This window comes from Cataglyphis hispanica, chromosome 1, assembly GCF_021464435.1.
Source record: "Cataglyphis hispanica isolate Lineage 1 chromosome 1, ULB_Chis1_1.0, whole genome shotgun sequence".
NCBI lineage: Eukaryota > Metazoa > Arthropoda > Insecta > Hymenoptera > Formicidae > Cataglyphis > Cataglyphis hispanica.
In genome coordinates, this window is record NC_065954.1 from 10,192,793 (window position 1) to 10,218,695 (window position 25,903).

A 25,903-nucleotide genomic window follows, 5' to 3' on the forward strand; every position below is an offset into this window, starting at 1 on the left:
TTTATTGGGTACTTAGCTTTAGCTAAGTATATATATATATATATATATATATATATATATATATATATATATATATATATACAAGGTGTCCCAAAACTTTTGACACACCCGAAATGTGAAGGTAGATTGGGCCAAACTGAGTTGAAAAGTCCTGTACCATTTTCCTTTATAACGCTTCAGAAAGAAGTTATTATTGAGTAAAGTCTGGCTAATCAGCGCCGATTTTTAGCCGGACACATGTCAGTGAGCCGCGCGCCTGGTAGTAATGCGCCGCTGTAACAGCTAAACGCTCACGCATACTATCAGGCGCGCGGCTCACCAACGTACGCTTCACTAAAGAATATCGGCTATGATTGGCCAGATTTTATTCAATAATAACTCTTTTATTAAGCATTATACAAAAAAATGGTACAGGACTTTTCGATTCAGTTTAACCCAATCTACCTTCACATTTCGGGTGTGTCAAAAGTTTTGGGACACCCTGTATGTATATATATACATATATACACATACATACATACAGATCACCTGACTTTATTATCTTGATTTACTTAATATTAATATCTGTATGATTTCAAAAGGAACATAAGATAGCCAAATGAAATTATTTTTAGATGGAAGCACTCGGAGAATTGAAGATATCTCTTTGATTTTTTAAATGGAAAACATATTTGTGGATTTTTTATTGATTAATAGTACATATTTTTTAAATTAATATTTTCTTTACTTGTGAATGTAGTTTTATCCGTGAATATAACAGTTTCGATAAAATTATTTTTGTAACGGAGAATTCATCCACAAAATTCGGAACGACGATGAAAAGTACTATCAATCAATTCTTAAATTCTTGATATATAGGTATTGATAATAGGTATAATTTGTGTCTGTAAATAAAATATGAGTAGCTTTTTCGGATAATTCCTTTCAATTTCACGAGAGCTTATGGATGTAATGCAACTGCGGCCAAGGCTGCAATTTGTTTTGCATTGTTCGTCACTGTGTTACTTTGGATTGATTTTTTTACGGGATAAATTTAAAATCCCTCAAAATTATTTAACAATATTGTTAAAAATACAACGAAATGGATTATTCCTATGAAGAAATCTTTGATGGAATCGCTCTCTGCGTATAATCGTTTTGTATGTACAGCACTTGGTAAAAATAAAAGGAGGCATCTGACTTTGACCATGACATATGTTATTAAAGTCATGACCCTAAACAACATTCAAAAAATTTTAGCCGTTAATCATTGTTCGTTAAAAAGTTATTAACAAAATAAGTTTGAAAAATATAACATTATTTTGAGTATTGAAAGGCATAAACGACTAATAGATATGTGAAAATAGTACGTGTATGCTGTTGGGAATCTTTAATCCTTAATATATGTAGTTAAAGTCATGACTCTGAACAATATTCAAAAGATTTTTGTTGCTCGTTCTTTAAAAAGTTATTAACAAAAAAATTTGAGAAGTATATCGATTTATGTCAATGTTAAGAACGTTATTTCTATATATTTGTAAATACAGTACAGGTGTGTGCCGTATTTACGCCGCATAAAAAAAAACTGATTCAGAGCTTTATTCAATTAGTAGATTAGTAGATTTTACAAGCAAACAGTATCGAAAATTATCTATTGGTATTTCGTTATGTGAGCACTGTACATTGCCAAAATAAAGTATTCGTTATCAGAAATCAATTGTGATGAATATTGTGTAATTTTGAAAATTTCTGCACAAATCGTCAAATTACTCTGTTTTTGAAATAATTTTACACTTTTTGTTTCTTTTATTAAATAATGAAGACGTCGCATCGCACTCAGTAATTGTATGTAAAAATAAAATATGATTTTTACTTTTATGGAACAAGTCAAAACTTTTTGAAGAATATATTTTTGTTTCGAGTTTTGCTTTTCCTAGTTTGAGAAAATAAATTTCTTTATCGGTTGGAGTTCATGCAATCAACAATATTAATAAATCGACGTCTTCATCTACAACAATAGTTTTATTTTTATTACATTATTCCAGTTCTGTTTCAGTAATTAGAATATCAACAGCATCTTCAGCTTGTATTACGTTGATGTTAACAATTTCAAATTTTTCGGGTAACATGGAAATAAATCTATTTTTGTTCTTTTTGTTCAAAAGAAATTTATCTTGACTCATTGAAATTTATTGAAGCATCAAATAAGACTTCAGTAGATGCAAGAAATTTAGCAGATCGACGACGTTGTTCTTAGCTTTTGTATTTTTTCTATTATTATTATTATAATCGTCAAATACAATAATTACATTAGGACCAAAATATTTTCGCATGGAATTAATGTCTCTATATCTATATTTCAAAAATGCAATCATTCAGTTTCTGGATACGACACGATATAAAAGAAATCCTTCAGCAACGATTTATGTATTATCTGTAAAATTGAAATCAACAACAATTGGTTCAAAACAATCGTAAAGAGATGACTTTTCAGTTTTCGCATCCCGATGTCATCAAGAAATGCTAATGGAGCTAGGTCATATTATAAGAATTCTTGAAATTGGTCATCAAATTTTTTTGTTATACAAATTTATTGGAATAATGAAAGTGGATCTACAGCCACTTTTGTATCGTGAACTTTCACAGAACTGGGGATCGTTAAAATAAGAAGAACTCTGAGCGTTTCAACTTGATATTATCAAATTGCTCACCAATCATACTTCTCATAGAGATAAAGCCAATTTCATAAGTCTTGTGACAATTTATTTTATCATCACCGATGATTCCACTATCTATAGCCATAATTTGATTTATTTGCGGAAAGGAATTATGAGATGTAAATCATTCTATCGATTTCTGTACTATTTTTCTACAATTCTATCAATTATATCTTTCAATTCGTGAATTTCTTGCATCGACCGTTTTATTGTATCCAATCGTACATTACAAAACTTTTCTATTCCTTCGAACACATTATTTGTCGCATGCATGTCATAAATCCATTTGCATAGTACACTTGCTTGAATATTTCTTCTTCATGATACATCTCTCTCTGTTTTCATTGATTTCATTAATGATAACCATGTCGCTCCAAGTTCTGCAATTCAATTTGAAATTCTAAGATTTTCATGGGCGTCATCATTTTTATATCTTTCAATATTATTGTTGTTTAAGCTATATATAGCAATGTATGAGCTTTTATAGCTTGAACATAAGCATGCCCATTGAGCATTTTATCTATTGATGAATTGTGGAAAGATGCATAAATAACCTTGAGAGTTTCTTTAATACCACTTCTATCCATTATATAGCCAATTGATATGATATGAGTCAAAATAAGATGCAAAATAAGAACAAATGAAAACCTCCGAGTCTCAGTTTAATTTCAGACAATTCCAATGATTCAGGTGATGCTACCAATTTCTCTAGTTTTCATGTACAAAAATTGATCAAAAGTGACAATATATGTACTGTGACCATACTATTTTTCAAGAGCACACCGTAAAGTCATATAAATTGTATTGTAATTGCTGACTGATCGATGAATGGTAAAAACAAAGATTCGAGATTTCCAAAATTTTGATCATTTTTCGTTAAATATTTAATATACTCATTCCATCCTGGTTTAGACAATTCTACAATTTTATTTTCCATATATCTATAATATATCTGTTTTCCATACATCCATAATATATCTGTTTTTCGGAACATAGAACAGTTGTTTTGTCATCATGAATGATATTTTCAAATAAAATTTTTTTTAAATCAGAGACACCATAATTTTTATTTAAATTTGATTCGGCAAGTGATCTATTCAGCAGCAATATCCTTTGCAGTGATCGGCAGCAATATCTTTTGCAATTGGCATATTCGAAAATTTTTTTATCGATTGTTTTGCTATGATCGCACTTAATGAAGTTATTATTTGAATTATTCCCATGATATAAACAGTATTATGATCATCAATGGTGAAAACATAATAAACTGCAGCAGCTTCATACATAACTATCTCGTTATATGATGCAGTTAAACTTGATAAAATATCTAAAAGATAATATCTAATACGTTTAGATCCAAATTGTCGATAAAGAAATATAAATAGCGTTGTGTTTCGCGGGGAGGCACTGGAATTTTTTGGGATTCATCACTAAGGCTTAGGAGCCGAGAGGGTTGAAAGCCGTGTGGTTGAAAACTATATGTTTTTGTGTTGAATAAATTATTTTTATTCTCCTATATTGAGTCGCTTCCTTTTGCCTGTCGTTCCCTTTTACAGCTGTGCGTATCATATAAAGTTATGTCGGCGTGAGCCTGATATCACGATCGCGGTCGCGAGATCAGCTGTGTCCTCGCTCGAGTAACAATTCGTGTCGTGGCTAGACTAGCGATTCCTTGAGTTAGGTTGATCGCGGTAACTGTTCAATATCACTCGTTAATGACTGCCCGCCGCGTATTCGCGGTAGTATCTTTTATTACTTCTTGTTCGGTTGATTTTTTGGAGGGGATCCTTTAGCGACATGACCATATATAGTTATGTCGCTTGTTTCGAATCATTAGGCCGAAATGCAAGCTAAGATCGTCCGATCGAAATTCCTTGCATTTCTGGTGGTTCGATCCTTTTCGCAATCGCTTAGCCTCGGCGCGTGGCTCGCTTTGTCAGTTTCATACAGTGCTGGTAACATTATACGCCTTTCGCGATATCTCGCTAACCCGTGTTAAGAAATAGTTCTATAAACTATTTAATATTAATAATAATTCGGTTATAGAATTTTGGGCTATACAATAGGCTCAATTGCAGTCGAGATATAAACGATGTTAATCGAGCTGCTAACCTAACCATGATAACGTGACTTATATAGAAGTGTACTTAATTTAAATTGGTCGAGTTTTCTTCTTTTATTTTTAATATGATTTCCTCCAAAAAATAAGTCAAGCTGTATGGAATTTAATCATTTATATTATTGAATATTTCATTTGTAGGAGGCTAATTAGTGTTGTCAACGACTACAGATCGAATATCTTTGCGTATAATAACTGCAGCTGTTTCTAAAATTCGAAGACGTTCTTTTTTTTCATTCAATTTTTTTTCATATCACGCTTTGCTCAAAAGATCATGCTGCATATCGTGCCGCAGAATGAGTCTCGATTGCGCACATTACCGATCGAACACGACAAAATTTCCCGATTGGACATAGATCCGATCGGACACAAGCTCGATCGGACACCGGCCCGATTGGACATCGGCTCGATCAGACATAGGCGCTATACCAAAGTACATGCATGGACAGGAAGCATGCGCGCACGCGCACACACACACACGGGGGGGGGGTGCAAGGGGGCCTTCGGCCCCACTCACCGCGCCGATAGACAGGGTGGACCTCGCTTTACAACTTACAAAATACATGCTACAGTGTCCGATCGAGCCGACGTCCGATCGGGCCTGTGTTTGATCGGGAAATTTTGTCGCGTCCGATCCGTAATGTGAGTAAACGGGACGATCCCGTGTCGCAACTGTCGTTCAAAGTCATGATGGGAAATATTTTCGGACACTCCACTGGTAGGTTCTAAAATACTCTACAAAGAGTTTCTCATTGGTTATAATATTTCTATATACACATATAATATATATATATATATATATATATATATATATATATATATATATATATATATATAAAGGACGCATTCAACGGTAATAGCTGTTTGCCTTTGGATGGCGTTGCCATCATCAAAAAAATACATTGCAATAATTGCATACTTTTCTTTAAAACAATTATTTTCTGTATACCATTTGATTTATCTTATTATTCTGTACATAAAAGTATTACGATACAATTGTAGAAAACTAAATAATTTACGAGATATTTTATATTTTATATTAAAATATATCAAATTAAGATAGAAATATATCAAATTATGATAATTAAAAAAATACATAATCAAAAAATACAGCTTTGAAAATCTCTCGAGATAAGCTACAAGAATATGAAATAAAGAATGAGGGTTTCCATTTAAAAATTTTAAATTGACTTTGATTTGATCTTGGCAACGCCATTCAAGGTAGGTCAAATAGCTATTATTGTTGAATGCGTCTTTTTAAGCCTTTTGTCTGAAATATTTTTCTCTGAAATGCAACGTTTACGAGATATTTGAATGTATCCAAACTTTTGACATCTGTATATATATCACTTTATGAGGTCTGCATTCTGTTGTATATTCGTACGCAAATATTTCCGAAATTGGTTCTGCAAAAGAAGTAATGAGACCTTTTTTGTAACAAATTTTATAAGCTACAAATTTTATAACTATGTATGTCGAGAAATCAATATTTTCAAAGATATTCGCGAAAAATTGTTTTTCACCTCTTTTCCTTTCCCATAAAATTTTTAGCAGAAATGATGTCGATGGAGACATTGTTTCAAATGACAATATCTTGCTGTATATCAAAATCCAGCCTTCTATTAATTTTTCCGCAGATTGGCTTTATTTTTGTTTAATTTAATTGGGCTATTTGTTCTAGCCGCGCTTTGCAATCGTTATATTTGCCTGTAACGGAAACTTGATTACGAGATAGATACGTCATATAGCGGTAAACGAAAGAACTATAACTTGATATAACATATCTTAAGAATGATGTGATTTTGTTATTATTTTAAGGCCATGCTATGTTTCTACTATGTTCTTGCTGTTATCTTTTGATCTGACAAAGCATACTTAAATTTTGCAGCATTTCTGCCATTACGCCGTGCTTGCAGATGAACTTGATTTCTGACGATATTCTGTTGACATATGTTGTTATGTTCAAGTTTTATTTAATTTCTGCTGATATAGTGTGTCAACATGCAATGCTTAAAATCTAATGATTTTATATTAAGAAATTCTGCTTAAATTTTGCAGCATTTATTGTAGCATATCATGACATGAAGATTGCTTATTTTCTGTTGCATTTCTGCTAACATTAATTAAAACAGCAGACCATACTCAATTGCTGTCGGAATTCTGTTAACATAATATATAATGCACAATTTGCAATACGTGATCTTGCAGACTTGGCTGTCTCGGTTATAGCTGAATTGACTGCACTAGTTAAGAGTTTATTTAACCTAATATAATTACTAATACAAAATGATACTTACATCAAAAATCTATAATGTGCGCAATAGAGACTCACTCAAAAATAGATGTTCCAGTGTGATGATCTTCATTTTTTCTTTCAATGAAGTTTTCATCAGTTCTTAATTCTGCATTGAGATCAAAACATATTCTATAAGAGATGTATTTACTTCGTTATGTGCATTTTGAACAGCCAAAGTAACCATTAAATCCTTTTGTACATGTTATAAAAAATCGAGCTGGTATATCACATATGACCGCCCTAATTGTTACTTTTAAATTGTAAATTTCCATCAAACTGGAAACCTTCATCATGTAATGTTTTATAATATTCTTTAATAAAATCTTGAAGAAATATATTAGGACATTCTGGTTTATTATATCCATGATAAGCACCAATAATAAATGATTCAGCAATTATTGGATAAATTTGACCTAATATTGGATATAATTGACTTTTAGAACTTTTTGCCAATGATAATCCATTTATATTAATATTTATTTGAATATCATGAGATACTTTATTTATATCTAAAGCTCTTAAATGATCAATCAGGACGTTCTTTAAACCATAATGGAAATATTGACCTGGTGATACATTGCGTAACATAACATTTTTTGGTATATGCAAAAATGTACGTAAATCCAATGGAAGATTTTGTAATTCGCTAATATTTTCAACATTTTTTAAAACTTTTAATAAAGCTCCTGTGGCCTTATGACTGATGTTAAATCGACATACCCATTGCATTAATTCTTTTTTAAAATTTAATTCTGTTTTTTTTTTGTAATAATTACTTTGTATGAACATAGTTCAGTGTCCATTTTATTACTTAATACTTCATGTACATGACATTCATTTTTATGATCACAAACTTCTGTTTCAATAACCGAATAATTGTCTTATAATACATTTTCTTGTCGTGGATGCACGTTATCATTAATATTTTTTTGATTTGAATTGCAAGTTGGATTGCAGATTTTACAAACAAAAGTCTTCGATTCCTTTGACTTTTAGATAAATTTCTAAATGCTTTTCGTTCAGACATCTTTGAAGTATATTAATCTAAAAGTTTGCGGTATCTATGGTGTATTATTTTCATTCATTATAACCTAATAGAGGATTAATTATTAATTTATTATAAATATTTATTTTAAGATTATAGAATATCGAAGTAGAATATAGAAATCAATTAATGTTTTACTTACTGTGAAACGTACCGTTCTGTATTTTTTATTATATTGTACTAGCACTTATTAAAAGCATTAAATGTCTATTTATTTCTAAGCACTAAATTTCCATTATTGTACTACCAATATATGTACTAGTACTAATAAAAATATATTTTTATTAGTACTAGTACATACAATTTTTTAGGTTAAGCCTGCTTCTTGAATATGTTATTTTTATGATATCTTCTTAAAAATTAAATGGATTTCTCATTAAAGATATCATATAATTTTGTCTGGTTTCTGAACTGTCCATATAAAAGCGCATTTGAAGGCTCAAAAACCATACAACATAATGATATCTTTTATGAGAGATCAAACTGATATTATTTATATGATATCAAAAAGATAACACTTTCAAGAAATCTCTCAAATGAGATATCTTAAAGAGAGATATCTTTCTCTTAGTAGATGCCTCTGGTAAATAATGATTATGAGGTACCATCTGGATATCATTTTCAAGATAACTGAATGTTTTCCTCAAGAAGTTCTCCTAAAGTTTTCATTCTAAGAAGCGTGTTATCTGTACATTTATTATATTATTTCATATTTAAAATATCTCTCTTTTATTTAGTTTCAGCTACATTTTCGTTTAAAACGAAGAACATTTGATAAATTACGTGATATGTACGCAAACTCAGAAATTTTTTATGCAGCACAAGGACATGATGGACACAATGTTATAAATAGTGATACACAATCATTTTCATTTTTATAATATATACATATATACATATATACATATATATATATATATATATATATATATATATATATTATGACAATTTTCCCTTCCGCGTCGAACCGTCATACGATGCGCGCGTCCGCCGTCCCGATCACTCCGTTCCGCGGATGTTCCGTTGCGCCGACGAACGGGAGTATGATTCGCCGGACGGGAGATGCGGGTCAAGGGATCGTAGACAAAAAAAAAAGAGTGAATCGAGATATAATTACACGCCGGGAGGGAACGGGGTGGAAGGTATTCCGCGCGTGTCGTGACAAAACTTTAAAACTCGCGAGAATTTAAATTGGGCGCCAGATACGGTCTTGCACGTATTTGTCAAATACGCGAGATAGGCGCGAAAAAGACGCGAAAGAAAGAAGTAGATTTCGTCGCGGACGGACTAGTTCACCTAATGGTCAAGGGGCAGGGCGTATGTTGAACGAACGCGATATAGAGGCAAGAGGCGACAAAGACAGAGCGACAAATACACGCAAAAAGAAAATAAAACCGTTTAGCGTAACAAGGAAATAACAGCTTTATTAATTTGAAAGAGTTGTGTCCGGATGGATAAACAAAGATAAGCAGTGGCTTATTCGGTGTTGATAAATTCGCGGAAGCGAGATTGGATGTCAGAGACGGCTTAACGCCGCAGAAAATAAGCCGCCGTTAAATCAAGGTCGGGCCTATGCCTGAGCGTAATTATACCGGATCGAGTATCGAACCCCTCGTGGATTGATAATATGTCGCTCACTATTTTAACATGCCGTACGTTCCACATACAACCAGTGCACCCCTAAGCATACACCGCACAAATATAGCTCGCAACGCTCTGTGCAATTTTACGCACCAACCGCGAAATCACTCTATTGCTCATTCACTTCACGCATATTATTCGGCAAAAGAAATAAACAAAAATATATCCGCACGAAACACACTCACACTCGATGACTAAGCAAAGAAATATATAATCGCGAGACACACTCACACTCAACGACAGACTACTCACGAATACCGGACTAGGCGGGCGAGAAATTTCGCGACTATTATATTACGCCGTATTACCGAGCCGCGATCTCCAGAGAGACGACTTATGCGGTATATAACGCGCACTAATAATTGAATCCGCGAAACCAATATTCGGGAAGCTTCGGGGCTCGAATCGCTTGCCGACGTGGCCGTATCGCAGTCGCAATTAAGTCGCTAAGGGCGACGCGATAAACACTAAAATTTCGAGCGGAGCTCGAACGCAAAAATAACACCAAATTGCGGCCACGACGGCAGAACGACGCGATTCCGATATCGCGAACACGCGTGGCTACGATCCAATGGGATAACCTCACCGGCAATGATGCTCTCTCTCCGGGAGTCTGGAGGTTTTTCCGCGTCTGACCTCGTCTTCGGGATCCATCGGAATCGGGCCGTACCCTCTCTCGGTCCCCTTGCTCTCGTCCGGGATCTCTCCGCACACGTTCACGCTTGTAAAGCTCGCAATTCGTCCTCTCTAACACCCGTCTGTCGCACGCTACTCTCTGCGCCAGTCTGACTCGAGATCGTCGCGATCTAGAATCGGTAACGGCGGGCTAGCCGGGGATGCGCAATCGGAGTGCGTGTTATCACGACCAATCGCATGATAACACGCGAACAGCCGCCGGACGACACGCTCATGATCGTACCGGGGGCGCGCAGACCAACGCGATCAATAATTTTCGCAGGGCCCTTCTGAGGGACATCGGCGGGTCCCGTCGGAATTTCGGGATCGAGCAACGCATTGGTGACTCTCAACGACCTCTTTTTTTCCGCGCCGCGCCTCGCGGCGGTGGAGCTTCTTCGGGATCTTTCGGGGACACGTCTTCGCACGGTCCTGCGTCAAGGCGCGCGGATTCCTTTGTCCTCTCGCGCTCCTCACCTCGCGCTTTCGAATTCGGCTGTTGATAATTCCCTTCCGTCTCATGTCCTCTCGAAGGTCGCCCCTCGTCTTCCGAGTTGTCTGGATTGTTGTCTTTGCGGCCGCTTTCCCACTTCTCCGATAAGGCTCCCATAGTATATCGAAATAATAGAATAATAAAAGAAATTAAAACTAACGAAATAAATCCGGCAAACAACGCCACTCTGGAGATTTCTGTACGGCTCTAATGTTTTTCGACTAGCGCGGGTGCATATTCCGCGCTCAGCGATCGGGGAGAGATCCGGTGGACGCGCATGGGACGGCAACGTTACACCCTCCACTCTCAAGAGAAATCGTACTGACATCGATCATCCCGACAGCTACCATACCGATTCTTCGGATTTTCGTGCGTCAGAGAACTATCGAAACCTCCAGAGCATTGGCTCAAAACACAAAGTGGACGATAACCAATCACAACAAAAACATTCGCCAACCGACGCAACTTTACGGGACCGAACATAATCGTCTCCCTGCAGTCGTATCCAACCTACGTCGACGGGTCCTCCAGTCCTAGCGCTTGCTGGCGCCTCGCAGAGGTGGGAGGAGTAGGTAAGGAACAATATGCCAGAGTACAAAAACTATTTTTATTTTATATGGCTCAGTGGATACTCCGCAAACCAAAAATGTGTCCGCCATACGAAGGTGTCCGAGGAAGGGGTACGGACAAAAAAAACCAAGAGATAAACGGCATCTCGAGCCTCGAACGGGACAAAAAAACGGAAAAAAAAGTAAACGCGGTAGCGGGAGAGGAAGCCTACAAAACAAAAAAACATGGACCTAATTCAGGCCAGAGCGGAAGCGGCCCCGACTGGATGATCTCTCCCTACGGCGAACGTTCTCCACGCTGCGGGAACGGTGATTACGGAGTGGGCCCTCCGTCCTCCGATTTCACCACATGTTGGGCAATCCTTAAGAATGCAGCCGACTTCGCCGTACCGATAGCAAAACTGTTGACACGGCTCGGAGCACGCACTGTAGCGGTGCGATCCTCGCAATTCCAGCACCCCTTCGGGTGCATCGGCTGGTCTCTATGACGGGGCTCCGGCGGTCCCTCCCGGAAGCGTAGTGATTGGGCGGGTGCCCGCTCCTCCGGGCTCGCCCGTGACGTGCCTGCGCTCATCCTCGGCTCGGTCTGGGTCGACTTACTGGCCATGTCGATTACGGTCTGGACGGCCCGATATTTTTGAGCCCCACGGGATATTTGGATCCTTCCCAGCTCCTCTCGTAGGCCCGCCCAGAAATCGGAGTGGCTGCTGGCCACCGCGTCTAAATGCTCCGCGCATTCACGGAGGAAATTGCGGAAGCTCATTCTTCCTCCGACAACTCTCGGTAGCTCAACCTAACGAGAGGCAATATAAGGTTTCAGATCCTCGACATGGGTCTTTCCAATCACCTTATTCTCTTCGTCCGCCAGCTCATAGACGACTGGCGACAATATCTTCGAGATGATGAACGGCTCATGATATTTCGTCGCTAATTTCGCTAAGATGGCATGCGCTGCGGATGACAATACATGTTGTCTTTTCAACACCTTATCGCCGATTACAAAGCGTACATCGCGTCTACGCAAATTATAATAACGCGATTGCTTCTGATGAGCGGCTTCTATATTCTCTACCACCCAGTTTCGCAAAGCTTGAATTCGCTCCATACGTTCCTTTCATTTACCGGTCGCGGCTTCCTCAATCTCGAACTCGGGCTCCGGAGCCTCTCGCCTCGAATTTATCCCCGACGGTTCCCTACCGAAATTCAAAAACGCAGGCGTAGCCTGTAACGACGTATGATACACCGAATTATACGCGAAACGAAATTCTACCAAGTGCAGATCCCAATCTCGATGATCCTGCTCGATAAATGCAGTGATCATCGTCTTCAACATTCGATTTACTCGTTCCACCAGATTTGCTTGCGGATGATAAGGCGGTACAGTCACGTGCGCGATATCATGTTCTTCCGCGAAGGCTTTTAAGTCGCGATTGATAAACTCGGTCCCATTATCCGTTAACAATACACGAGGGGTTCCCCATCGATTTATAACTAGGTCTTCGATAACCTCGCGAATCTTTTTACCGTTTGCTCTTCGAAGAGGACAACATTCCACACATTTCGTAAATAAATCTTGTATGACCAGAAGATACGCGAATCCGCTCCTCGAGGCGAGAAATGAGCCCATGATATCCGTAGCGACGACCGTCTACGGAGTATCAACCCTTCTTCGCCTCATTAAGCCGACGTTCTGTTCCATCTTAGTTCGTTGACATGTATCACAATGCCGAATATAATTCGCGACTTTTCTAAACATTCGCGGCCAGTAATATTGCCGCGATACTCGCCAATATGTTTTTTCGGTGCCTAGGTGACCTGCCTGAGAAACGTCACGATTAGCTCGAATAACATCGCGACGAAAATTTCTTGGAAGTACGAGCTTCCATTAAGTCGTCCACTACTTGCGACACGACAGGATTCTGTTTTCAGAAATATATAATAACTAGTCGTTCTCGATTTTCTCGATAAATAACTGGTCGTTCTCGATTTTCCAACCTGGGTATTTACGCGGCTCGCTTTCGATATTTTGCACGCGCGTGTCGTACCATTCATCTCCGGTGATCGCATTAGCGCATAATTCGACGGGGTCGTATAATCGCGATAGCGTGTTAGGAACATGATTTAATGCCCCTTTCCGATATTTGATCTCATAGTCGTACTCTAATAAGTCGAGAGCCCATCTGGCTAACCTTCGGTTGAATTTTTCAAATTATGCAACCAACGAAGGCTGCTATGATCGGTAATGACTTTAAACTGGTAGCCTTCTAAGTACGGTCTAAACTTCCGAATTGCCCATACTGCCAGGCATTCCTGTCGTGGAATATTTTTTTTATGCTTCCGATAGCGCGCGACTTGAAAATGCGACCACGTGTTCCACGTCTTCCGATTCTTGCGTTAACACAGCGCTTAATCCGACCGAACTCGCGTCCGTTTGTAGTACGAACGGTAACTGAAATTTTGGACACGACAACGTAGGCGGTGATATAATGCCCGTTTCAAACGTCGATTTTTGGTCCTCCCCCCACTCCCAAGAATAGTTCTTCCGGAGGAGACGCGTCCATGTTTTTAATTTTGATGCACATTGCGGTATGAATCGTTTGTACCACGATGCCATCCCAATAAAACGACATAATTGTTTAAGGTTTCTCGGCGGCGAGTATTCAACTATCGGCGCGGTTTTGTCCGGATCGACCTTTAACCCCTTTTGTTGGACTAAGAACCCGAGATATTTAACCTGCGATCGAACCTCGACAAAATTTACTTTTCTCCGGATTAATCCGGAGAAGACTGGCTCCTTTGATTCTATCCAAAACGCATTTCAGCCAAACGAGATGTTCTTCGAACGTCGCGTCACGACAACGATATCATCCAAATAAGCGTGTGGTTCCATTTCCGGTCTGATAAGATGATCAAATAAGCGTTGAAACGTCTGGTGCTCCGGTAAGACCAAACGGAATTCTCGTAAAATGAAAAAGGCCCTTACCCGGTACCGTAAAAGCGTGTTAATTCGCGACTATTTTACTCTAGCGGGATCTGAAATACGGGATATGAATACGCTTGACTCAGATCGATAGTCGAAATATATCGGGCGGTACGCAATTTATCCAAAATCGAGTTCATGTATGATAATGGTTACGCGTCTTTCTTTGACACCGTATTTAATTTTCGAAAATCGAGACAAAAACGATAGGTGCCATTCGATTTCTTTATCATTACGACCAGACTAGCCCATTCGCTTTTCGACGGCTCAATTATTCCCGCTTCTAACATTTTATCAACCTCCGCGTAAATTGCCTTCTGAATTTTCGGCGACACCGAGTAGTAGCGCTGTTTAATTGGCGCGTGATTTCCGACATCTATCCGATGTTCAAATTAGTTATCCCGAGTTTACTCGAATCTCCGACGATCTCTGACGCGAGAAAATCTTTTAATCGTCGTTTTTCGGCCGACGATATCTCAACTAATCCATAACAAATAGGCAAACTTTTACGCGATCTAGGAATCCGAGCTCCTTCCAGGGAACTTGCCATATTCGGCGAGAGCGTCCTTTGGATGGCGGTCCATCCTCTGGTTGCGAGGCTTTCTCCGTTTTCGCGGAAGCCATCCTCCATTCGGCGCTCTCCCCTCCCGTGGCGCTTACGCGGCACGATGAATTACCGAATTTCGTATCAAAGTCATACTCCACATCTGAATAATCCCAAAAATACCAACGATGTGTCACGAAATTTACACCGCTTCCAAACATAGACAAAAAATCTACTCCGAGTATACACGGTAAAGCTAGGGTAGGTAACGCGTAAACTTTCAAGGATTTGACTCGATGACAGAGCGTAATCGGTACTTCGAGTTCCCCCTTTATCCGTGTGGTTTGATCCGTAGCCGTTGTTACGCGTTAGCGTCCGAACCTTTAAATTGCAAACGTAACGCCTTCACTAAGTCGATTGCGGACGGTCCTAGAAACGTGCGACACGATCCGGAATCTAACAGAGCGAGTATTTCGTTTCCCATAATTTCGACACGTAAAAATAATAATGACTCATCACGACCACCAAACGCACTATACGAAAATTCACATTGATTTTACACGACACGAATAGGGATATTTTCGGAGTAGGAATCGGGTTCCCCCCATTAATCGAGCCCCTTATTCTTTTCCCGAACAATCAGGACATGTGCGCAAAGTTATTTCGGCGTGACTGCAACGATAACAATGCATGCGCGGCGCGGCCTCACAATCGCGCGATAGATGACCGATGCATCACAATTCCAACATTTCGCGGTAGATACGCGCGACGGCCGATTTCCGGATGTCGAGGATTGCCTGGATGCCGTACTCGAAGTCACCGACGCTCGGTCGATCGAGGTTTTCGCGGCGCGATCTTTTCGCCGTTTTTCCTTGCGCGAGGCAGTCCCCGACTCGGCAGAACTCGACGAAATATTTAACGCAGCGACCGTGTCATGTTTATGCGCTTGCTTGTCAACATGGCGTGGCGATCGGTAGGCAAGGTCAGGGAACAAGGATTTATCGGGAGTCGGCGGAGTGCGATAACGCTGCGCTAATTGATGACTGGTTTTTATGCGAGTCGCTATATCCTCTAACGCGTCGAGATCGTCCACATCATCCCGGCGCATCCGATCTGCAAACGCGGCAATATATTTCGAAACGCGTAACTAACTTGTTCCGCCGCACTCCAAGCCGGCGACAACCGATCGTACATGCCTCAAGCACGTCAGATAATCCGCCACGGACTCCTGTTCCCCCTGCGTTCGCTTTATTATCTCTCAGCGCGAACTGAAAATCCGGATCTCTGAATCGCGTACGCCACGCGGATCTAAACGCAGCCCATCGATCGCGTCGATAATGGATCTCGTCTTCCGCGAAACCAATGTAGCACGATACCCGATAAAAAGAATAGTAAGTAGCGGAGAATATCCTCATCCGCTACCGGCACTAAATCGCGACCCTCTTCAATATGCATCAAAAATGTTTCAGCATCTTCCCCTCGCGCACCCGAAAATTTTAAATTCCATTATCTCATGACATTATACGCGGTCATTGCGGAATTCCCAGGAGACTTGCGCGTAGAATTATGTTCGGGGGTGCGGGGTATACCCGGTGAGCGCAACGGCCCTGGCGGACTGTAGCACGGCATTGGACTATCCGGATGTATCGGTTCTCCCAGGAGCTCCAGACTCTCGGTATCCGACATCCCGTCCTCTCTATCCGCGGACGATATTCGAAATCCTTCCCTATCGTCACGCATGCGACGCAACAATCGAGCGGTTAAAATCGAATAACTTCCGTCCGTCGAAAGTTTACGCCTATGTAATTCCTCGACAAGTTGTTCGTGATTCAAAACAAAAACCCAATCGTCCTCGGGATCGACTCGACTCATATGGTCTTCCCGATACTCGAATTCGAGACGTAAACACGCACGACCGTTACACGCCGACAATAAAATAATACAATCCCAGCGCGAACACGAAAAGACAGAAAAACAGATATCTCGAACAGCCAAACAAAGGCTAATAATACACATAAACATGGTACGAACGAACTTCTCACGACGGTTAAATTCGAAATTATTTTCGCGATAATATCGAATAATTTTCGAACCAATAATTTTTCACTAAATTTCAAATTAATTCTTAATTGTTTATGAGATTACAAAAATTACGATTTTTTCGTTAAGTAATTGATTCACGGGCGCACAACGTATGAAGAAGACTGAAAAAGAACGAAAAAGAAGTAAAAAAAGAAAAGCTTATTATTTGTCGCTTTTCGCGAAGTTTGCGATCGAAATATCCTGAACAACGCGCCTCTTACGTTCCCCTCGAATTCAACACGATTTTCTAAAACTCCCTTTCTATCAACGTGGCGCCCCACGTTGGGCGCTAAGCTTTGTGACGATTTTTCCCTCCAAATCGAACCGTCGAACGCTGCGCGCGTCCGCCATCGCGATCTCTCCATCGCGTGGATGTTCCGTTGCGCCGACGAACGAGAGAATGATTTGCCAGACGGGAGATGCGTGACAAGGGATCGTCGACAAAAAAAAAGAGTGAATCGAAATATAATTACACGCCGGGAGGGAACGGGGTGCAAGATGTTCTGCGCGTGTCGTGACAAAACCTTAAAACTCGCGAGAATTTAAATTGGGCGCCAAATACGGTCTTGCACGTATCAATTTGTCAAATACGCGAGATAGGCGTGAAAAAGACGCGAAAGAAAGAAGTAGATTTCGTTGCGGACGGACTAGCTCACCTAACGGTCAAGGGGCAGGGCGTTTGTTGAACGAACGCGATATAAAGGCATAAGGCGACAAAGACAGAGCGACAAATGCAAAAAGAAAGTAAAGCCGTTCAGCGTAACAAGGAAATAAAAGCTTTATTAACTTGGAAGAGTTGTGTCCGGATGGATAAACAAAGATAAGCGGTGGCTTATTCGATTTATAAATTCGCGGAAGATTGGATGTCAGAGACTTAGCGCCGCAGAAAATAAGCCGTTAAATCAAGGTCGGTCGAGTCTATGCCCGAGCGCAATTATACCGGGTCGATGCTCTCCCTCCGGGAGTCCGGGATTCTGGCGGCTTCTCCGCGTCTGGCCTCGTCCTCGGAATCCGTCGGGATCGGGCCGTATTTTCTCTCGGTCCCCTTGCTTTCGTCCGGGATCTCTCCGCACACGTTCACGCTTGTAAAGCTCGCAAAAATTCGTCCTCTCTAACACCTGTCTATCGCACGCTACTCTGCGCGCCAGTCTGACCCGGAATCGTCGCGGTCTGGAATCGGTAACGCCGGGCCAGCCGGGGATGCGCAATCGTGATGCGTGTTATCACGACCAATCGCGTGATAACACGCGAAACAGCCGCCGAGCAACACGCTCATGATCGTATCGGGGGCGTGCAGATCCCCGAGATCGCAATCAATAATTTTCGCTGGGCCCTTCTGAGGAGCATCGGCAGGTCCCATCGGAATCTCAGGATCGAGAACGCACTGGTGACTCTTGACGATCTCTTTTTTCTCCGCCGCGCCTCGCGGCGGTGGAGCTCCTTCGTATTCCTTCGGGGACACGTTTCCGCACGGTCCTGCGTCAAGGCTCACAAATCCTTTTGTCTTCTCGCGCTCCTCACATCGCGCTTTCGAATTCGGCTATTAATATATAATTCCCTTCCGTCTCACGTCCTCTCGAAGGTCGCTCCTCGTCTTCCGAGTTGTCTGGCTTGTTGTTTTTGCGGCTGCTTTCCCGCTTCTCTGATAAGGCTCCCATAGTGTATCGAAATAATAGAATAAAATAATAATAAAAGAAATTAAAACTAACGAAATGAATCCGACAAACAACGCTCCTGTGGAGATTTCGGTACGGCTCTAATTTCGACCGGCGCGGGTGCGTATTCCGCGCTCAGTGATCGGGAAAAGATCCGGTGGACGCGCGCAGGACGGCAACGTCACAATATATATATATATATATATATATATATATATATATATATATATATATATTGTGTATTTTATTTGCTTTTGTATTTTTATATGCTTATGTAATTAATGCATACATAAGTACATAATAATGTTAATATTATATTTGCAGGTTTGCAAGAAATAAATCAGTGATGTTGCATTCAGATTTAATGTAGCAGAATCTACGTTTCATGCTATCAGAGCAAATGTAATGGAATTTTTACAACATATTGCTTCAAATATAATAAAAATGCCTGATACAGACGACAGAAGAAGATAGGTTGCTCGCAAGTTTCAAGACATAATTAATATGTTTATTTTATAAATATTAAAAATAAATATATTTTAAAAAGATAAATATATATGTATAATATATGTGTAATAAATAATAGACTAGTAATTATTAATTATAATTTTTATTATACTATAATTAATTATTATTATTAAATAATTTATTAATTATTATATTATTATTATTATTTAATTAAAAATTAAGAATATATTATTATTGATATATGAAATTTATTTTATTTAAAATATCTTCAACACAAAATAATTTTATTTTAGATAAGTGGATTTCCTGGAATTATTGGATTTATTGGAACATATATTAAAATTAGAATTCCTGTTAATAAAATCAAAAGCACTTATGTTAATAGACATGATTATTTATGTTAATATCATTTATGTTAATAGATATGATTACCCATCTCTGACATTACAAGCTATTTGTGATACCAATAAATTATTTTTAGATGCTTTTATGGATCTTCCCAATAAAATACATAATGCAAGAATATTTAAATTATCATTTTTAAGTGATGAAATAAAAACTATATCAGAAGATTATCACCTATTAGGCGATGCGGCATTTAAGAAAATATTTATTAACACCATATAGAGAGATTATGGTAATCTTACAGCCGCTCAACGAAATTATAATTACAAATTGTCTACGACAAGAGTTAAAATAGAAAATGCGTTTGGATTATTGAAACAAAGATTCAGGCAATTAACGCAATTAGATTATTTTACAGTTAAATACTCGGTTAATTTTATTATTTCCTGTTTGTGTGTTACATAATATATGTATTATGAATAATGATTATTTAGATGTTGAAAATGAAAAATGTAATGAAAGGCATATCAATAATGAGCAGAATCCGAACGATAGAATGAAGGATGAGATAAAAGAGATATTATTTGTAATTTATTAGCCTTTAATTAGAAAATATGTAATACAAATAAATTTATTATAACATAAATGTATGCATAAATCAAACTTTCTACAAAACAGAAGATCTATTTTATTTATAATTATATAAACTTATAATTAAAAATATTTAAATTAACATTTTAAAGAAAATTGTTTCAGTTAAAGAAAATTTTTTAAGATTATAATTTCTTTCATATTAATGCACTTTCACCAAGTAAACTTGAAATAATTTTAAACTGAAATAATTTTTTCCAAATGAACATAAAACATTTTACTATTAAATAACAAAAACTATATATTATATATTATATATATAACGTAAACAAACATCTCTTCAATATTATATAACATAAAATGTTTTTAATTGTATAACATAATAAAAAATTATATAAGCACTTTAATATAACATAATGTAACTTAAGTAACAATGAAATATCATTTGTACTATTTAAACTGCAAGACTTGTAAATACTTAAACATTCAACAATTAGGAACACATGCAAAACGAACAAGAGTGAAATACTTGTAACTTTGGAGAAGAAACGAACAAGAGTGAAGTACTTGTAATTATATTTAAACTTTAAAAATATGTATCTACTTAAATTTTTAGACATACGTAAGCATTTCAAAATAAGGTAAGAAAAGTACGCTGTTTTTATTCATTATCTGAATCAATTGTATCATTGCTTTTTGAAAAGATTGTCATAAAAGTACGTAATATTTCTAGTTTTTCTTTATCTTTTTTCTCTTTTTTCCTCTATCTTTTTGAATCTGCAATAAAGTTTCATTTATACATTTTTTTGTTGTCTTCTCTATTGTACAATTCATTGTATTTTCTTTATTCATTATTTTTTCTTTATGTTTTTCAGTTATTTTTCCTGGACCTTGCAATATCTCAGATTCTATACTATTATCAATAGCCTTTATCTAGTTTAACTCATCTTCGAATTCCACTTTTGTTTGTTTTGCACCTGATTGTTAATTATTTCTTACAGATTGCATTTACGTTTTAAAATAGTTTTATAACGATTTTCACATTGTACATTACTTCGTACAATATTTAAGTCTGTTGCAATATCATTCAATATTTGTATCCACATTGATTTTTTACATTTGAATTGCTTCATTAGCCCAATTAAAGGTAAATATTGTTCATATTTATTTAATAATAAACTAATAATGTACTTTCCTCACACTAAGTACTTAGTTCGCTTTTCTCTTTAGTACTGGTACTCTCTGTACTTGTATCCATTTTTTTCTTTTAAAATCTGTGACTAATAACATAAAGTATAAAATATAACATACTTGAAGCTATAATTATACAAAAATATATATTACATAATATGCAATGAAGATATTATTTAGTGCGCACAAATTCAATTTTTATAAAAAATTTATAAACTACTGATAAGTAAGTGAAAATGTTATAAAATAATAACATATATATATATATATATATATATATATATATATATATATACATATTTTAATAGTTTATTTTATTTCTGTTTACATACTTTGTAATGTTTTACTTTTCTTCTGAATGGTTCAAGCTCTAGTAACAAAAAGTTACTAGTCACTGAAACGAAGCGAGTGCACATTAATCGAATTCGCCATAAGCTGCTGCTCCCTCGAAAGTAAGTATTCCAGCAAGAACTCGTCCTTCTTGTATCGCTCTCGTACGTAGTGATACCGTACCTCGATGTGTTAACTCTGTTTGTGAAATACTAAGTTTTTAATCAGTCATATTACACTTTGGTTATCTAGATATAGCTTAGTAGGGATTTCTTTGACATCGAGTAAGTTCTTGACTAGATTTTTCATTCACGAAATTTACTTTACCGCTTGGCACGCAGCTACGTATTCTGCCTCCGTGGTTGACAATGCAACAGAATGTTGCTTTTGTGAGTTCCATGAGATGGTCGCAGATCCGAGCATCACAACATATCCGGTTGCCGATCGCCGAGTCTCCGGGTCGTCGGTGTAGGCAGCATCGCTGTATACCACCAGCTGATTTTCTTGATTGCTCTCGAATTTCAGCCCGTAGTTGGCCGTGTCCTTGAGGTATTTAAGAATTCGTTTCACAGCTTTTCAATGAATCTTCATCAGCTTCTCGAGGTAGCGACTGGTTAACAGTAAACGTGATGTCGGGTTTCGTGGCCACGGAAAGGTTCCACGGAAAGCCTTCACATAAGACTCTCGATCGCCTCATGATATGGGACCATCGTACGCTCGTCCTCACGGGATCGTCCCGTTTGCGCACATTACGGATCGGACACAACAAAATTTCCCGATCGGACACAGAACTGATCGGACACAGTCCCGATTGGACACAGACTCGATCGGACACAGTTCCGATCGGACACATATGGTTGCAAATTGGACACCGACCTGATTGGACACAGGCCCGATCGGACACCAGATAGATCGGACACCGGCCCCATCGGACACTGTAGCATGTAAGTTGTAAAGCGAGGTCTACCCTGCCTACCGGCGGGTGCGGAAGCATGAACCCCGTGTGTGTGTGTGTGTGTGTGTGTGTGTGCGCGCGCGCGCGCGCGCGCGCGTGCTTCCTGTCCATGCATATACTTTGGTATAGCGACTGTGTCCGATCGGGAAATTTTGTCGTGTCCGATCGATAATGTGCGCAATCGAGACTCACTCCTTTGGTATAGCGTCTATGTCCGATTGAGCCTGTGTCCGATCAAAACGGTGTCCGGTCGGACCGGTTTTCGATCGGACCAGTGTCCGATCGGGCCTGTGTCCAATCAGATCGGTGTCCAATTTGCAACTATATGTGTCTCATCGTAACTGTGTCCGATCGAGCCTGTGTCCGATAGGTTTGCCTCACCGTGAATTATCTCGAATTCTTTTTATAACTCGTCGAGTAATTCATTGATTAGACCTCGATCCTCTGCGATGATGAGCCCGTCGTCTATATAGATTGCGAGTATTATCTTGTTTTAACTTGTGAATACATATGAATCCGCGCTAACTGCCATCAGATCGAATTTTCTTAAGAAGTCGGTAAATCGCCAGTTCCAGCAGCGAGAAGATTGTTTCAGCCCCCATAGGTTGCGTTTGAGTTTGCAAATCCTCGCGATTCCGTCCTCATATACCAGACACCTCATATACATCAGACTGCTTCATATATATGTCTTCGTAGATGTTTTCGTAAAGAAAAGCTGTTTTTATATAGAATTGCTGGATAGCCTTTCATCCGCTGGCCGCTACTGCAAGGACGGAAACGACTGTGGGTCCCGCGGTAGACGATTCCTTCCTTTCGCTTAAATCCTCGTGCGACGAGCCTCGCCTTGTGGCGTTAAACGTTGTTGCTTCAGTTTATACGTCCATTTGCAGTCGATTATTGTCCGGTTTTGAGGCGCATCCGTGAGTTCCCAGACTTTGTTGAGTGGCCTTCATTTAGACACAGTACAATTGGACACTGTGCAAATGGACACGTCTCAAATGGACACGAGAATTTGCAATGGGATTTCTGTCGATTGTAGAAGTCGTTCAATGTCTACACGTTGCATTAGCGATTTCCATGTTTCGAAATATTATTTGATTGTCTCGATTGTCACCGAGCCAATTCTACGCAGGCTACAACGTTTATTCCAATGTCCAAACATTTGTATGATGTCGGGGTTAAGGCGTATCGTCTTCCAAATATACGAATCGCACGACGAAGCTCGAATGAAATGTTAGGAAATAATAAAATATTATTTATAAAAATATTTTAAAAAATATGAAATGTTTTAAGTTAATCAAAACTTACTTGTCACATTTCTTCTTTTTATACGGTGGAGTTTCATCATCTTGAATCGGAATATAATATTTTATGTAGTTTTCGCCAGCGGGATACATTTTTATTTGAAACTTTTATACAAGCAATCAATGCAATACTATATTATATGAAATATTACATGTAATTCTGAAGTATCGCAAGTTGTAATATGGAGGGGATTATTGCTATATAACGCGATTTTTTTCAATTCATCAAGCGCCGATGTACGGCTACTATTCGCGATGGCATCACTCTCAGGAGATTTAACCGAATATACATCTTTCAAGCGCCGGTTGCTTCGTTATGATATTATTATATCATTCTTCCGCCTTTTATTTGTCCGTCCCTGCGTGTCGTCTGTGCTGGTGTGCTGTACCGTCTTCAGAAGATGATTCCCTAACGCGTCGCTAAGGGAGATGTTATTAAACAACAACTGACATTTTGATGTTTTGTGCCATCTTAATCTCGCGGCGGATTCCATTCCGTGCTGATATTTCCGCGATTGATCCCGTTCTCCTTTGTAAATGAGTTTATCTGTTCCGTATTCTGTATTCTGTGTTCTGTTCTTATATTAAAGTTCCTTCTGTTATTTATAACAAGTGTTGTTATTTACGACGCGGAGCGTCGTGTGTGCAAATTGTGACGTGCGCGATTCGATAAAACTCGAAGTCAACGCGCGGACGTAACAATATCACCCCAGATCTTGCTTATCGTTTTATACGTTAAGTTTTCTGTCTGTCGGCTATTAACGTCGTTCAGTTTTTATTTTAATTTTCAATAAATTGTTTTAATTTATTTATGTGTATACGTAATATTATGTATAATTGTCTTCCTTCCTTTTTTGTAATTAACGTCTGAGCTTTTCTCGATTATCGTGTAAGGTCCAGTCCATAGGGATTCGAGTTTCTTGGATCGTCGGAGAGTTTCGTCGTGCATTAATACTTTGAATTTTATTTTATTAGTACTTTTGTCGTACTGTTTCTTGGCTTTAATTTTGTCTTCTTTTACATGCTCTTTTACGAACTGATTCGTGGCTCGTAGCCTTTCTTTTCGCGTTCTTGCGCGTAATCATCATTACTACGTCGATTTCGGCGGTCTCGTCAGTGACGTAGGTAATTCCGTTTAGTGTCCGTAAACTAATTCGAAGAGTGTGTATCCCGTGGCGGTGTGTATATGTGGCATCGTATTATATACGAACATTGCGTATGGTATCCATTTGTTCCAGTATGTCTGATCTTCATTAATATAATGTTAGCAAATATTCGGCTAATGTTCGATGCAATTTTTCCAACGTGTCATTACTTTCCGGATGATAGGCGGTTTGTATTTTATTTATTTTTAATAATTTGCACATATTTTTAAATATTTCACTTAAAAAGTTTGTGCCTTGATCGACTACAATTTTTTCCGTGTTCTAATACAATTTTTATAACAAATACCTTGCTAACTGTATTCGCTTGATTTGGAATCGGTATCGCTTTACTGAATTTTGTTAAATTGTCTTGGAATAAATATTTATTTCCATTTGTCGTTACTGTTAACGGTCCTACAATGTCTAATGCGCATTTTTCGAAAAGTTTATTGGGCGTAATGATTAACGGTGCTTTATTTTTCCGCGATAATTTATTTTTCTGGCATATTTGCATTTTGCAATATATTTTTCTACGTCTTTTGTTATTCCTGGCCAGTTGTAATTTAATCGGATTCTTTTTATCATTTGCTCGACTCCTTAATGTTCTCTTGTAGGTACATCATGATATTCATTTAATATCTGTCTCTTTTCTTCTTACGTATATTTTTTCTCTTCGTCAGAATTTATCTCTTCTTCTATCGCGAGGATTTTTCGTTCTTTTTCTTCTGTTTCACGTGCGTTTCCTAATGTATTGCGGTTCAGTGCATCGACGCATTCGC

At 38.3% G+C, this 25,903-nt stretch overlaps 2 protein-coding genes across 7 annotated transcripts in view; one reads left to right on the forward strand and one right to left on the reverse strand.

Annotated features, from left to right (window-relative positions):
• The window catches only part of LOC126851197 (uncharacterized), a 91,187-nt gene extending 80,600 nt beyond the window's left edge, over nt 1–10,587 (reverse strand). For both annotated transcript variants that reach the window (XM_050594905.1, XM_050594896.1), the window contains exon 1: nt 10,384–10,587. In XM_050594905.1, coding sequence (XP_050450862.1) covers nt 10,384–10,451 — 68 coding nt within the window. In that variant the 5' untranslated portion in view covers nt 10,452–10,587. The remainder of the gene's footprint in view (nt 1–10,383) is intronic.
• Nucleotides 1–25,903, forward strand: part of LOC126849491 (uncharacterized) — a 143,650-nt gene that overhangs the window by 74,675 nt on the left and 43,072 nt on the right. For 3 of the 5 annotated variants that reach the window (XM_050591406.1, XM_050591413.1, XM_050591422.1), the window contains exon 16: nt 19,120–19,403. The exons of 1 other annotated variant lie outside the window; for it this stretch is intronic. The gene's annotated coding sequence lies outside the window, so the exon portion shown is untranslated. Of the gene's footprint in view, nt 1–19,119; nt 19,404–25,903 lie in introns of those variants that run through there. One more of the 5 variants, XM_050591398.1, reaches the window with a different exon arrangement.